A 17,048-nucleotide genomic window follows, 5' to 3' on the forward strand; every position below is an offset into this window, starting at 1 on the left:
CTTATGTGATAGAATAGAAAGTTGTTAAGTTTGGGAGGTGGAGCTTTCAGACCATTTGTTAATCGAGAGTGCCACATTGTAGGGCGACGTTTTTGTTTCTCTAAAGGGTATTGTGGCCAAGCGGAATTGCAGAGATAAGTTTTTTGTTTTGTTTTGTTTGTTTTATTTTCTCTTTATTAATTGGAGTTTACTGAGATTATGAAATAAACATCTATGAGGGATAGAATTAGGAACTGTTATGGTGCTATCCATGATTATTTGCTAACTTTTAACATGGAAGGGGAAGTTTGCTATGTGCTTGGGATTTTGCTTGCAGGAGGCTTACAGAGGTCTGCTCACAGAGACTTGTGTTTAATTGCTCTGTTTAAGGCTGGTGGTTACCAGCTCCATTAAAGGCTTATGTTCTCTCTAGGAACTTTGTGTCTGGGATGTTCTGACTCTTATTGGGGCCCTGAGGATAGGAGACTTACAGAAGTTACCAGCTCCATGGGTGGTTTACGGGCCAGTGTAGCATTAAGTGAGACTAATTTACCCAGATCCAAGATCCAATCATAACAACAAAGCAGTTGTCCCCAGTTTGTTGTTGTGGATTAGGAAAATGTGCAGTCTTTCACTCCGGGCATCCCCTAAGTTGTTTTTGACTGCTACACAGAGCTGGAGAGTTTAGATCGAGCTTGGTCTTGGGGCCAGCCACACTGAGGAGGGCCAAGGTGTTGCTGGAACACTGAAAGAAACTCTCATGGATATGAGCTACTGTCACGTTAAAATGATCAGTCACATGGAAACCATAGCAACTGTGTGTGTGGTGGATGGAGTGACTGGAAGGGAGTTCCTGTAGCCCTGAGGGGCCAGAAATCTAAGGTTTTTTTAGACCTCCATCCTGGGTTTTGGCACCATTTATATTAGGCACAGGGTTGCTAAAGGATTCCATATGAGGCAGCGAGTTAAAGCTTAGGGGGATTATTGCTAGAGAGAAATAGATTGACAGAGAGCAAAGGTAGAGCAGGGAAGTGGGAGCCAGTGAAACCTGATAGTGAAAAAGAAAGGAAAAGTGACTCCAACTTTCTTTCTGATAGCTTGTGGTTTTAAAGGAAAAACAGTGCCAAGAGGGGTGGGGTTGACATGTGGCCACAGACATCACTGGGAGATATCAGGCTGGTACAGATCATGACTTCATGCTCATGGTTATGTGGTCTGGTCTCTGGTGGGTGGGGCATTGGCACGTTTGTGCTCACTATCTTGGTGTCACATCAGGTCCTGTCAGAAGAGCTGCTGAGGGAGAGAAACTGAAGGGGCCCCCATCCCACAGGATCCATTTTGTATATTCTTTTATTTTCTGATACCTAATAGTGTCTTCACTTTTGGCCATCTAAGACATGACAGTGTGGACTTCCTTGGGTCTCCAGATTCGTAATGAGGATGTGCAATGAGTCATGTATTTCCTTGACACCTATTTCTTTTTGTCTTTGTTTAGATTCCTCTTCTGTACTAACATGTTTTTTTTTTCCTGATATCCCCTATTGTTTATTTAGTGTTTATTGCTCATTTTTTCTTATCTGTCCATACGCTAGATAAAGGGATTGTCAGTCACAGGGTTTTCACAATCACATGATCACATATTAAAATTCTATAGTTATGCAATCATCTTCAGAAATCAAAGCTATTTTATTACACCTCAACACTTTCAGGGATTTCCCTCTAGCAACTCAAATCTATGAAAAACTGCAAAGGGATAACTATACACTGCATAAGAATAGCTTCTGGAACAATGTCTCAGTCTTATTTGAAATCTCCAAGCCACTGAGACTTTATTTGGCTTCATTTCTCCTCCCCCTTTTGGTCAAGGAAGATTTCACACTCTCATGAAGCTGAAGTCAAGCTGATCTCCTGGACTCTTGCTCACATTGCTAAGGAGATTTACACCACTGGGAGATTTGCACCTCATTTAATGGTGAAGGCAGTGAGTTAACCTGTGGATTTGGTTTTGAGAGAGAGGCCACAAATAAGGATCTCTGGGGTGAACATTTAACATAATGATAAGTAGGTTTTTCTTCTCCTTTGCAAAAATAAGTTTCATAGGGCCAAGCTCCAAGATCAAGGGAATGTCCCATCAAATTGGCAGTCCACGGAGATTGTGAGAATATTGGGTCCTCCTCAGGTGTGTACTAACATGTTTGAGAAGTGATTTCTTGGATTTTAATGTTGTTTGGCATGCGCTTTAACAGATGCAAGCATGCAAACAAATTGTATCTGGGCTTGTCAAGAAGTTGAGGACTCACGATATTACAGTGGAAATAAATGACAATCTGTTAGCTGAAATACCCACTGTAAGGTGCTTGTGGCTGATGTCATGTCAAATTATTGCATTAACTTTTCAGCAGTTAGGAGCCAGCCTTTCATTTAGACCTTTAGGGTATATGCGCAAGACATAGATTATATGATTTTCATAGACTTTTCAAAGGGAAAATGAACAATTTGCATATGAATATGCCTAATGGAAGGTTGATTATATTGTAGAAAATCTCTCATTGAAACTTTATGAGTTTATTTCATTTACATCTTGAGTGTTTAGCTTGTTTAATCAAAACACCCTTTAGAATGTATGTACTTCAGATCAAAGGGCAGACCAAATTTCCCCTCTTGGTTTTGTATGGTGAACTACCACCTAATGAGTAGTTAGTGCAGCAATTGTATTCTTCCTACACTGTTTTCAGAAGGAATTTTATGAACTTGAATATACATTGAGTGATTTTTTTTAACTGCTATGCAGTTGCTTTTTTTTAAGGAATGGTTATTCTTGTTTCTTGACATGAAAGTTCTGTTTTGTGGTGTTATAATATATTCCTAAACAGATATCAACTTCCCTCTTTCACTTAATGGATTTTAGTGCTTCCTCACTTATGGACTGGCAAAGAAGGAAATCCAGAACTTATTTCCAGAACAGAGTCCAGGGTTTTAGAAATCCTTTCTTAAGAGAAAAGAAAATAACTTTCCTTTGAACTCTGCTGTTACCTAAATGCTAAATTTAAGGTCCTCATGAAGTATATATTGCTTCTTAAAGAATTTATAAAACTCTCCCAAGTAAAGATCAAATTATGGAAGAACTGAAGTGGAGTTCAAGAACATTTCAAACTCTGTTCCCCAGAATTCAGTGCATCAGTGATCCATGGCTAAAATAATGCTACATAACAAACAACCACAAACCATCACTGGCTTCAACAATAAACATTTATTTAGCTTGCATGTCTTTGGGCTCAGCTGCTTTAGGCTGAATGCTCCCAGGTCCTCTACCTGAGAGAGGGGTGCTCCTTGGTTAGGTGTTGACTCTTCTCCCGAGGAAAAATTCTGTAGTCTGTTGTTCTCAGTGGTCCATAACTCTGCTCTCTGGCACCCTCGTCCTCTTCCATCATTCTCAATGGCTGTGTGTGAAAAAGGTACTTGGAAATATGCCTTTTGAGACAAGTCTTCAGCCGGCTTCCTGCCTGTAGAAAGTTCAGGCTGGTTGTGCTCTCTTCATTCTAAACTTTCTATTCATCTAATTGATGTCCAAAGGCAATATCCATATATTTTTTTTGATAAATACTGTTCTCCTCAAATTAATTACTGGAACTTTGTGGAGTGTCCCCTTCTCCCATGTAAGAGATCCACTTAGCACCACCATCATTCTTTCAGAGATCTTTACAAAGTATCTCACAGCTCTACAGTTGACTTAGTGTTTATTCTGAGACCATTTAACATGCTACCTCGAGTCTCCTTGCCTGAGTGAAGAAGCATGTTGGGCACAATTTCTGTCTAAGAAGTTGCCACAGGTGAAGTTTAGTCAAATATTTTGATAATACATAGTAGGGGTCACCATTTTTTTCTAGTCATCTATAGTAGTTTTCTTGTAATTATTTCGTTTCCTAAATGTATTCTTATGTATTTCCAGCCTCCTCTAATTATCTCCTTCTTGCCCATATGCTGATCTAAAAACAATGCCACATATTTTCAGTTTTTCTTGCAGCAAATCCCCCTTCTAGTACCAATTTCTGTATCAGTTATCTATCACAGTATTTGTGCTGCATAACAAGCTATTAAAAACCTCGGTGATATCAACCACAAACTCTCATTTGGCTCATAAGTCTGTGATGCCATGAGACATAGAGGCTGGGTTGGGCTGATCTTGCCTGGGCTTGATTATGTTTCTGGTTGGGCAGCTGCTGGCCTCAGCTGGGGTGTTGGCCAGAGACTCAGCTCTGCTCCTTTAGTCTATTCTTCAGGGGCTATCTGGCCATTCTCCTGTGGTGATGGCAGAGGCACAAGAGGGATTGCCGAAATGTATGTGCTTTTCAAGGCTATGCTTGTGTCACCTTCTGTTGCCCAAAGCAAGACTTATGGCTGAACCCAGAGTTAGAGGTGGAGGGCAGAGGTTGTAGTTAAGGGAAGGTGAAGAATTGGGACCGTGAATGCAAGCTAATATACAAGCCTCAGAGTTCACAGATGGTGAAGCAATGGAGGCTGAACTGGACAGGCTTCTCTTTCTTCCCTGCTCTAGTTCCCTAGAACAGCTTCACTTTGGTTTCTGTACTGTGGTTCAGCATCAACTTCAAGTTGAAAAACTTGCTCTGCTTATAAAGCAAATACTAGATATGCATAATGAAATGAAACAAAAATTGGAAATCCCTGTCAGGGGCAAGGACTACCACTTTTTGTCTCCTTTTCCCCCTCAGTCCAAATACTTGATGGAACAAAAATTGAAGGAGAGAAAGGTCAAGGGCAGTGTTAGTGGGAGGTTCCGGTTTCCTCAGGCAATGCTCTTTCTACCAACATTAGCCCTTCCCTTAAATTCAACAGATTCCTTAAGTTTCTATCATTTTCAGAACTATGACTAGTACTCATGTAGGTGTGTATGCATTTTTTTTTGTTGTGCATGCATGTGTGTGTGTGTGTGTGTGTGTGTGTGTGTGTGTAGAATGACAATACCACAGATATGTAAGGAAGAGAATCACTGGGGTGAAAGAGGCAGCACACCTCTGATATGTGACACAAGTTCCTTCAGTTCAGTGTTGACTTCTCTGTAGGAGGAAAACATGCTTTACCCTTCTCTCAAGATTTCTGGGTGTAAGGTGCTGTAAATGTTTGGGGTTTTTTTGCTTGTTGTTGTTGTTGTTACATAATACCAGTCTAAAATCTGTTTGAGTACAGTCTTGAACACTCAGAATGTTCTGGGTTCTATGATTTAGTAGGTCACAAATTGTATTCCTTCCCGTAGGAGTTTCAAAAATGATTGGCTAGACTTTCTCTATGGATTAATGAAAGATGTGAAAAGGAGGATGTAGTGGTAGCTGGTGTGAAACAGAGAGGAGGTCTGTTTTCTGAATTGCTTGTTGAAGTGGACTATCTGGAAAAGAAGGGAGAGCATTGTCTGGTGTTGACAAGTTTCATTTTGTCAATTGTTTTGCTGTTCCCATGAACAGAGTAGCTGCCTGGCGGAACTCTGGTTATAAAACAGTTCAGTCAGAGTATGATAGGGTGGAAGCCAGGGTATTTGGGAGCCAATCCTCCCTCATAAACTCCTGGGTGAAACTGAACAGGTTCCTTCAAAAATTTACTTTCTGGGTACAGGTCTACATTTATAAAGAAGATTGTCTGCACGAAAGACAATATTGTCTAACAAATGAACTGCCCAGTCAAAATTCGACTAAAATCTTCCAGTTGATTCATTATACTTCTCAAAGACATCACCAGCTTTCCAAACATATTTTTTTTGATTTTTCATTAAAATAGTGATATTTTGAAATATAAATACTGAGGGTTCAATTACTATTTTCTATGATACTTATTATTTCAACTGTAATAATATTGTCTGTTTCCTATTTTCTCCTTCACCTTTCTCCTGTGTGATAGAAATGCTATTTTGTTCTCCATTCTCAGCAAATGTTCGGTTCAATTTATTTTGAGAAATAATGTTTCATGTTCAGTTATTAATTTGAAAGTAATCATTTTTTCTGATGATCTTCCATGCTTTTAATTTGCAGGTCAAATTTCATTAGCTTACCGACTGGGAAAGAAAAAAAAATGACGGGCTATGTTTCCTTTTTCTCTGTGAGAATATAATTATATAGCAACATTCACATTTGTTCTGGGGAAAATTAATCTATTTTTAGCTGTAAATTATATGCTTGAGATAAATATAAAATGAGCAGACTGGAATTTATTGCTCACTGCCAGCCATGCAGGGACATTATTTTGAGCCTTGCATTCAGGTGCTGATGAGGCTTAATTGACATATGCGTTCCCTTTGTCTGAGGATAGGTGATGAATAGACTTAAGAACTAATTTTATGAGTGTCATTAAATTACTTTTCTTTTATAGGTGTGGTATAATCAGAAGGGTTTTCATTCCCTACCTTCCTATTTAAATCATCTGAACAATCTTATTTTGTGGCGGCACTTACCCCCTTCTGTGGACTGGCGACAATATGGTAACGTTATTTTCATGTATTATGATTCACTACTTTCAAAAGACAATGCTTTTAAAAGTGAAAAGAGAAGAAATATCTTACATAGGAATACGAAGAATGATAAGTAGGTCTCTTATTGGCCAACCTGTGAGTCTCTAAATATACAAAGTTGTAGGCCCCATTTGCCTTTATTTAGGTGGCACTAAATATCTTCACCTTCCCGAAACTTTAAACTTGTGTGTAAGATGAAGGAAATAAAAAGCCTCTTGAGAAGTCTCTCCTAAAATTATTTTATTTTGTGATTTTAATATTCTATAGAAGCAAGAGTAATTTTACTTTTCAAAGGCATTGTTTTATGAAATATTCTTATAGATAATTTAGACTAGCTCTCTGCATTCTTATTGGAAAGGTCAGAATCATACCTTTATTTATGCTGGACTTCAACTCATAAGTTAGCTATGCTAATTATTTATTCACTACCTATGCTGTCTTATTTTGGTAAATGATACAAGTTGTTTTCTGAAATCTGGAGTTAATTTATTGGTTTAAGGGAATGTTTATATGTTTCACCTGGGTATGAAAAATTCTAATTCATCCTACTCATTCAGTTTCTTCCAAGAAAAGGAGGAGAAACAGGAAGTTTGAGCAACAACAGGTTATATCTGGCATAGTTTAATCAGAAAATATTTTTTTGAACTGCTAATTCACGTAGAAATAGTGTTAAACAATAATCCCAATATGCCATTGCTTTATTCCAAGCTTATCTTAAAATTCCACATTCGTTTTCCCTTCCTCACCAGTTTTTATAAAATATATTTAATTATGTGCACCATGGTTATTTTGTAATAATGATGGGTAATATAAAAATTTTTAAAAATACATATGCCTGAAGGCAGCATAAAAGAAGTAAGAAGTGGCTCAGAGAAGGGCAGCAACGCAGCATTTGTTAAGTTTCTTAAATGTAACAGGGACTCCATTACATATTTAACAACTGTGGTCTCATCTTTCTGACATGGGCAGAATTTGCCCACTTCACTGATTATAAAACTGAGGTTCAGAGGAATCACCTACCAGCAACAGCTCTGAGAAAGGTAAGTAATGGAGCCATGACTTCACTCTAGGTCTACCTGATAACAAAGACTTTGTTCTTTTTCCATTACATCAAACAGAGATGTCGCTCATGGCAGGCATCAGTAGAGCATGCTTCATGGAGGAGGAGTCCTTAACACTGGGTCTTGAACAGTGGGCAGAAGTGTCTGGGCTTGGGGAGCCAGTCTACTTATTAGCAATGCAAGAGTGACCACAATGTGTGCTCAGGTTAGATTAAGAAGTTCAGTTTGACCTCATCATAAAGGTGAGTATAGAGGGATAATTGTAGATCTCCCTGGAAAAACTGTCTGGGGTCAAATTCTGTCTGATCTTGGTTGGCAAGATGACAAGTAAGGACTTCATTTAATAGACAGTAGAAATATTTGTCTATGTTTGAGAATGAGGATGACATGATCAACGAAATATGTTAGAACAAATATGGTAGCCAAGTGTTACGTGAGGAGTGCAGGTAAGCAATTAAGCAAGCTGTTACAAGACCGTTACTCTCAATTTAGGGCATGGCCAAGGAGAAATCTAAATTCAAAAATTATAAAGTTCAGACAGAAGGAAGGAAAGGTTGGAGAGGGATTAGAGATGAGGATAAGAAAGAATTTAATGAATTTGATGACAAATCATATGTAGAGGAAGAGTTTAAAGAATATAAATCATAACTCTGAGTTTTTTTTAAATGAATGACTCACTAGTCAGTATTGATGGCATTTTAAGGAATAAATTAGGAGGAAGAGGCATTTTCAATGAAGGGACAAGATGGCTTGTACAAGTTCAGATATGCTGTGTTTGAATCACATATGTGGATGATGTATAGTAAGTTTCAGAAACCTGGAGAGATGACTTCAGTAGATACGTCCTGGGTGAGAACCATAGATTTAGTCCTAACCTTAATAAAAATAGTAGATAAAGCTGGTCAGTCAGTGAGGTCTCCCATAAAAAAGAGAAGAGAGTTGTGCACAGTAGAGCAGGGAGGGGCTGAAGTGAGATGTTGTAGCCCATGAGGCAGGAATATCATGGCACAGATAGGGCAGAAAAAGTGTTCAAATATTTCAGAATAGTTAGGAAGAATGAGAATACAGGTATTTAATGGGTGACCTCCAGAAAGCTACTTGAATGGAGTTGTAGCAATGGAAATCAGAGTAAAGGAGATGAAGTTGAGAGAGTTTATAAGGATTTAGAGAGTAAACAGATACATTATTCTTTATGAACGCTTAGCATGGAGAGTGTGTGTGTGAGTGTATGAAATAAGCAATAATTGGAGACTCTGGTAGACTGATGGGATGAAAGGGGTTATTTTGCACATTCAATAGAGAAAGGAAAATTGATGGATCAAGATTTAGAAAGAGGCAGATAAAGAATCAGAATGGACTGATTTCCTCTGAAAAAGATGGGCACCTCTTCAAGTGATACTGTGAGAGTGAAGACAAATTTATGGAGGAAACTTGTGAAGCACGGAAGGAGGTGGTAGAACTTCATGCCAGCTGGCTTTGAACTCATTTGAAAAGGAGGATAGGTTGTCTGCTGAGACTGTAAGGACACAGGTGGACTTGTATAATTAAAGAAACATAGAAAAGCTTGAACACCTCTTATATGGAGATTATATTAGAGAGCAGAAATGTATGAAATTAAGATTAAAGATCAAAGATAGGGCTCAGTTTCACATACATTTTTAGTGGATGCCATAAATAAGAAGGCAAGATTTTTTTTCCAAGTGATTTGAAATTAACACAAATGAGAAAGAATGAAATTTGATGGAATGAAAACAGACAAAAATGGGAATGCCTTATCAGGAACTCCAGAACTGAGAAGGAAGCAAATGAAATTAGTGAGAGAATGTAATGGGAGTATGGGAACTAGATGTCATGGTGTGCATGATGAGAGATTTCTAGAGCATTGATGAAGTAGGGGAGAGGAGAGGAGGAAGAAGATGTGAAGAGGGTAAGGAAGGTCAGAATTTGGGATCAAAGAAATTACAAAATCTGCTGTTCTGTGGTTGAAAAGAAGCGGAGGTGAGGGTACCCAGGTGGAGGGTATAACAAAAGAACCACATGGTAACAGAAATAAATCACTGATAATCACAACCAGAAATGAAGTGCTGAGAATGGAGACCATTATGGCATTCATCGAGAAGATTATGGACTGGTGTAAGGGATTCTGAGCTGTTTTCTCACATGATGGATGGTTTTTATAGAAGTGACCACCTCTGTGGGTTTACAGAGTTTGATGATCCCTGGTGAAATAGGGTGTCCATAAAAACATTTTATAAATATGCAGGAAATGAAGTTAGCCATTTGATCCTCTTCTAAAAGTATTTTTGTAAAGAAAACTCAATATGTGAACAATCCAATATTTTAAAAACTGAACTTTATTTTATAAATAGGCTCTGTTCTTCCTACACTTTCCTCCACAAATAATATGAAGAGAGAAATAAATATGTATTACTGAAAAAGAAGCATAAGTATATCTTAACAAAAATGAAGCCATGCATAGTATGTGGGAATTGGAAGCAAAATTTAATATGAACTGAAATGGCATTAAATAATCTGAGCATCTTAGTAGGAACCAGGAGATTTTCTTTGATCAATTAGATGATTAGGATGATGGGGCCATGCCGACTTTTTAATGGAAACATGTTCTGAAAGGGCACTCAGCTGTCATCTCCTCTCATTTACAACTTCCCTGATTTTAATTTCATCAGTCTTCTGGAAAGTTCAGACTCCTTCTGGAAATTCTCAACAATTGCTTCATTATAGTGTTCACAGTTGTTTTCCATCAGTCCTTATCATGCTAACCTCATGTGGCAGCTGAGGCTGTTGACAGACTCCCTCCTGCTTCTCCTTCCCATATAAAAGTAGCTGACAACCAGCCAGGTTTCATTAAGATGTGCAGGTGGAAATGTCCCTTTGAAATTATCAGAGCTTCTTTCACAAGAGAACGGACATCCACAGGTGTCCACAATGATGTGAATGATTGTCTCCATATTACCTTGAAGGAAGTAAGCCTCATGGTGATTAGACCACTTGTCCAAGGCTACACTTCTAGAAGTGGAGTGGGTAGGACTGGATTCCAGCTCTGATTCGAAATGTTCTCTTGAATGCCAGGATCTACTTACAGGAGCTGCAGCTGTTATGGAAAATAAGAACATTAACAAATGTGACAGTATGGTCCACTGCATAGAGGACCCTGAACTTGTCTTTATCATCTCAGACTTCGTGGAGATGAACCTGATCAAGGAATGAGTTTGCCTTCACCGCAGTTATTCACAACCCTCCACCACAGAGGTCCCACTTTCTGAAATGTCTGCACTTTCTCTCTCTCTCTTTCTCCTTCCACCAATCTTTTCTATACCTGTCTAAGCTGTTGACCAAACATGAAACATGACCATCTCACTCCCCTTAGAAGGACAGTTGAGGCCATGCTGAAGGAAAGTAAGGGAGCTTGCACTTTTCCGTAGGATGCTGATAGATGTTGGAGTCAGATGACCACCTGGGTTTAAATCAAATTTTGGTCTCTTCTAACCTATTGACATCTGACAAGCTATTCAAGTGTTTCAAAGTCAATTTCCTCAACTCTAAACTACAGATGGTAATTTTATTTACCTCATAGAGTGTAGTGAGGATAAAATGATGTATTTTAGTTTTTAAGAAAAAAAAATTGTACTAAGAAAAATATACTCAGTAAAATATGCATGCATGGATTCTGTAAGTTTAAAATGAGAAGGACCTTGTTTTATACTAGGCAGCAGCTTTGAGCGGCAACATTCCTTCAGAATGGATCAGGGATAGTGGCATCTTGCCTTCTTCTGTTTCCACATGGAAGCCTTGGGTGCTAGTGATTTCAAAGGAAAATAAGTTGTAAGAACAGAGATGGCCCCCAGAATTCCTCTGCTACCCAAGGATCCTCCCACTGAATCACCCCAGGCTGTCCTTGATACCATGTCCTACTCTCACAGATTTTAAGTCTTCATTTTCTCATACAGTTGCAATAATATTGTTCTACTTTGCACTAAATGACTCATGAATCCAACCAAAATGCTGAGAATCCTCTCAACCATGCACCAATTGAACTCTAGTATCTGATTTTCCATCAAACACAAACAGGCAGTTTATGGATGCTTCTCTTGCCTCCCACAGCCACTCCAGGATTATGTAAGAACTCATGATAGCATCTTTATTTACCCTCACTTGATCTTTTGCTGCTTGTAGGACTGCAACATCTGGATGCTGAGGTGGAAGGTGGTCATTCAGCGTCCTGACTTTGAGTCGGATGGACTCAGTTTGCATTCTTGCACTGTAATTTGTTAGTTATGTAATTATTGTCTTTAGATGAGTGACTTATCTCAGGTTTTTGGTCCCCCTGTAAAATAGGATAAAGCACCACTCTCAAAGAAATGATTGAAGATTTGGTGAGAGCATGCACTTTGCCTTCTGACCTGAAAATAGAGAGATTCAAATAGCAATTGTGTGTATTTTCACTTCATTATTATTACTGTGGTTTGTACCATCTTGAAAACTAACCAAGGGCAAAATGTTCTTTCTTAATTATAGTCTTTTACCAAAATTAGAAAGATTGCACTTTCTTAAAGAAGTTTAACAGAGCTTTGAAAGTGACTTAATAATTGTTTTTACATCGAAGCATATTGTTACCATCAAGAGATACTCACAAAGGCAGTAGTGTATTTGAAGTAGAACCATGAGTATCAAAGTGTGTCCCGCCTTTTATTGGGTGTCTGCTATACATTAGGCTCCTGGAGTGCTGGACCTGTGGAGATTTGGAGATGAAGGAAACAGAGTATGTGCCTTTAAGGAGGTCATAGTATTCTAGGAGAGATAAGAAATAAACACTAGCTAAAGTGTAATAGTGTCACAGTGATGACAAATTTTTGCACAGGATGTGAAAGCCGAGGGACTGAACTTGGCTGAACCTGGGGTATATGGGTTTGCAATAGAACTTTGGAGAGCAGGGAAATTCAACTGAGTTTTGAAGGATTTGTGGGATTCAGGAAATTTGTTGGGGATAGAGGGGTAGGAATTAGAAGAGGCTGAGTGGAAAGGTGGAGGATTTAGAAAGGAATTCTAGGAAGAAGGAACACGTGGAAAGGCCTGAGTCCATAGGTGTAAGGCATGCATTCCTAGCAGCTGAGGTATAGTCCAGGCAGGAAAGTAGAAGGAGGGCTGGCAGCATGCTAGGGAGAAGCTCCCTTTCTATGTCACTGATACTCTCATAAAGTCAGGATTTTATGGGTTGAATTATGACCCCCCAAAATACATGTTCAAGTCCTAACCTCTGTCCTGTGAATGTGACCTGATTTGGAAACAGGATATTTCAAGATGTCATTGGTCGAAATGAGGCCAAACTAGATTAGGATGGACCTACTACAATATGACCGGCATCCTTAGAAGGAGAGAGCATCTGGACACAGATAGGAAGAAAAGATGGTTATGTGACAAAGCAGAGATTGAATTATGCCACAAGCTAGCATGGCTCTGCTCACACCTTGATTCTACGATCTAGCCTTCAGAACTGTGAAAGAATACATTTCAGTTTGTGGTACTTTGTTAGGGCAGCCCTATGAACTAAGGCACAGGTCCTGAATTGTTTTAAAGAGGGAATGGCCTGGCTGGGTATACCCTTTAGACAAATCTCTGGAAAAGAGTGGCAGAGGAATCAGATAAGTCTGGGGCAGAAGTCTGAGAGTTGAGAACCTGTGACCGCAGAAAACTGAAATTCCCCTCACAGATAACAGAATGGTGTAACAGCTAAGATATATTCTAATTCACATGAGCTGGAGTTAAAAGTATAAGCCTTACATTTGGCTATGTCTTTGACCCATAATTCCAAATCTTGCATTCGCTGGAATCACCATGTAGTGAATCACTATCTAGGGATATTGGAACAATGATGAATGAACTGCAACTGCAAATCAATTCCTTGTATACATGACTTTCTGTTATCACGTCCCTGACAATGTTCATCTCAGAAACATCTACTAAAAGGGTGTTTTCTTTGTGTGTCAAAAAGTTGTGCTGACATGAAAAATACATGTAGTCTCAGCTGTGGGAAATTTCTGTAGAAACATTTTGTTGTTTTTTTTATCAAAATTTCAATTCTAATTTGACTTGTTTATGCAGTCATCATGGGACAGGAAGGTTTGTGCCATAAATTAGATCCTACAAGGCATAGCACAACAGAACAGTATGATGTGAGTTATCAAACTATTGACTAAGCTCTGCTGTTAGCAGGGTTCTGAACAAACATATTTTCTTACATCCCTTTTTATATGGGAAATAGGCAGATATAGAACTCTTACTTCAATAATTAATCTGAAACAAAGCTTGCACTGATGTGGAGTTTGGGTAAACCCTGGGAAGCAGAGGCTGGATTTTGTTTTGTTTATTGTTGTAACCCCAGCAGCACCACAGAGCAAGTATCCTGTAAATAAGAGCAGAGTGCATGGATTGTTAGACTACACAGAAAACACATCACGCTACGCATCAAAATAGTTCTGTGATGTGGCCTTGGGAGATATGGACATCCCTGTTATAAAGATGAAGTACTTTTCTGAACTTGTCCCAGGTCACATAGTAAGAGTTTGAGTCAACGGAACCCAGGGCCAGCACCTTTCTCTGTCCCAGCAGGCTTGGACAGTCCCCAGGGTTAAACATACAACTCAATGAAAAGTAGGGCTCTATTATACCCATTCAAACGGAGTCATTTTCTAAAATATAAGAAGAGTAGCATTGCGCTAGACTGTGTGGATGTGGTTTGCAAAGTGAATTCTCCAAGGTGGAATTTTTTCCCTTCTGTGTGATTTTAAGTGCAATTTGGGTATACTGCAAAGGACTGTAAAGGATGCCCAGGACTTATTTTGAATAAGGGGAAGTTTTGTAAGTACAACTTGTAGCCTAAGGGAAAGGCATGGACTTGGGAGTAAATGCAATGAATGAGAAGAGTGCTGAATATTTATATTTATGTCAGAGGTTTTATATCTCTTTTATTCTCACTGTCTGCAATTTAATGACACTTAATGTTGTACTAGTATTTTTCAAGATCCTAATGTCATGCAGTAATATTTTTCAAGATCCCAAGGGAACTTAAAAGTGTTTGAGGCCAACCCTCTAATACTGACTATGCTTTGCCTTGTATACCCTGTGGTTAATCAGCACATTTCATCAGTTCAGCCCCAGAAACCATGAATTTACCTGTCCTCAATACCTTTGTTAAAACGCTCCTGGCACAAGCTAATACAGCTCTTTCCTGACCCTTGCACCAGGCTGTTTTGTGGACTCCCTGCTTCCACTCTTGTTCTCACCCCAACAGCTTCATCTTTCCATAAATATCCACAATCACTCACAGAATATGGATGTCAGATGACAAGCTTCTGGCTTTCCTACATCTCTTATAATAAGAACCAAATTGCTATCTATGACCTGAAGAGACCTACCTTATCTGAGCCCAGCAACTTTCCATCCTCATCTTAAATACTTTCACCCTTGTCAGTTTAGCTCCAGCCACACCAGACTCCTTGTTGTTTGTAAAACATATCATGTGACTCCCCACCTACAGTCAATTTCCCTTCCCTGGAATTTTCTCTTTCCTCATATTTACATGGCTTACTCACTTCTCTTAGGTTCTCCCAGCAATGTCCAAACTGTTTGTCCTGCCTTCTGGGGCCCAATAATGAAAGAGAAAAAATCCCAATCCCAATCCTGTTGGTCCATCACAGGTCAACATACATAACCCTTTGATCATGTACTACATTCTGAGTTCCTTCTTATTCTGGAAGCATTTTGTTCAACATTCCACTTATATTAATTCAGCAATGAGGTTGCAATAAAGATGTTGATACATTATTGGGAGAAGAGTTTCTGAAATGTTAAAATTGTCCTGCTTGTCCCAATATTTGGGGCCTTTAATTCCTTACATTTGCTTTCATGATAAGGTCTACACATTTTAAGTGGCCTCCAAGGAATGTACTCGAGCTGCTACTCATCTGTCATTTAACCTCATCTCCTGCCATGTCCCCTTGTTATTGCTTCTCTGGGTTGCTGGACCCTCTGTATCTGATGGCCTGTCATCTCTCTGTATCCCAGGGCCTATGTATATGTGCTTGCCCCTGTCAAGAGTGCCTCCCTTACCTTTCATTACCTTATGCATTTCTGCTCACCTTTTGAGGCCTAGCTCAGTCATCAGCTCTGTTGGAAATCTCTCCTGTCTTCTCCCACAGACATTAACACCTAAAATTCATCCACATATACATTTTGAACAACCATTCGTATCATGGCAAATATCTTCCAGACATTGTGTTAGATCATCACAGCTCTTAATACCTTGTGTTCTCATCATCTGTTTACATTACTATCACCAGGAATACAAATCTAAACACTTCAAGGAAAGTATTTACATCAGATTTTTACTACTGATATTTGCATTTTCCAAAGTCCTTAATCAATGGGAGGTATTCTGTAAATGTGTATTATTTTAATAAATGAGATTTTGTGGCATTACTATGAGGATTACTATAATATATTCTATCACTATATATTCCATAACAAAGATAAATATACAGTTAAAATAAATACTTGCTACTTTCATTATTATGGCTTTTTAAATTGGCACAATTTTATCAAATTAAAGTATTATATAGAAATATTAAAGAAAGAACATAAGAGCAAATTTGTTTTAGTGGGACTAAAGGAGAAAGTCAAAACAGAAGATTAAGCAGAAATAATAGTCCTTGCCTAAGTAGGTAAGAAAGTATCTTCTTCCAGGAAGAGGGAGTAAGAATAAAAGAGGGTAGCACCATTTTAATTTTATTTTGTATCATTTTATTTTATTTTATTTTGGGTGGTAGTGGTGGTGAGAGCAGTTGTTTAAAATGTGGTCATTAAACTTCTTCAACTCCTCATCCAAATTTCTTATGTACTTACATAAGGCAATGGGCATGGAAATACTAATCAATGAAATGACACATTGGCAACTTAGTGAAAAGACTAAATCTGTGATCCTCAAACTTATCTGCACATTGAATTACTCTGTAATTTTAAAAAGTACTGATTTCTCTCTCAAACCTGAAGAGATGCTGATTTAACTGATCTGAGGTAAGTGTTGAGAATCAGGATACTAAAAAATATTCTTATGAGAGCTGCTGGACTAGATTGAGAAACTTCATGGCTGATTCGGATTTTGTTCACTGGAAAAAGACAACAGGGAAAATTAGGAATCAGGGTGTAAAGGTTCACACTCAGCTGCTCACCTGGTAGGGCCACCCCTCTACCAGGAGCCCGAGAGACTCATAACTGTGTGTGTGCATGCTTGTGTATATATGCATGTGTGTATGATGGTGGGAGGGCGGAGTCCTGAATCCAGAACCAGAAATAATCTTTCTCTTTGTTTTCATTCCTCCCTGCTCCCCATCTGTTCACTTTCTGAATCCCCTTGAAGGCTGCTACTTGCTGGGATGTTGTAAGCCTTAGGGAGTGAATAGGAGAGTTGGAGCACATTG

At 38.7% G+C, this 17,048-nt stretch overlaps 1 protein-coding gene across 1 annotated transcript in view; it reads left to right on the forward strand.

Annotated features, from left to right (window-relative positions):
* ABCA13 (ATP binding cassette subfamily A member 13) overlaps positions 1-17,048 on the forward strand; it is a 442,652-nt gene that overhangs the window by 316,089 nt on the left and 109,515 nt on the right. The window contains 1 exon segment of the mRNA XM_077118896.1: positions 6,355-6,463. Coding sequence (XP_076975011.1) covers positions 6,355-6,463 — 109 coding nt within the window.

Source organism: Tamandua tetradactyla, chromosome 1, assembly GCF_023851605.1.
Source record: "Tamandua tetradactyla isolate mTamTet1 chromosome 1, mTamTet1.pri, whole genome shotgun sequence".
Classification (NCBI taxonomy): Eukaryota; Metazoa; Chordata; class Mammalia; order Pilosa; family Myrmecophagidae; genus Tamandua; species Tamandua tetradactyla.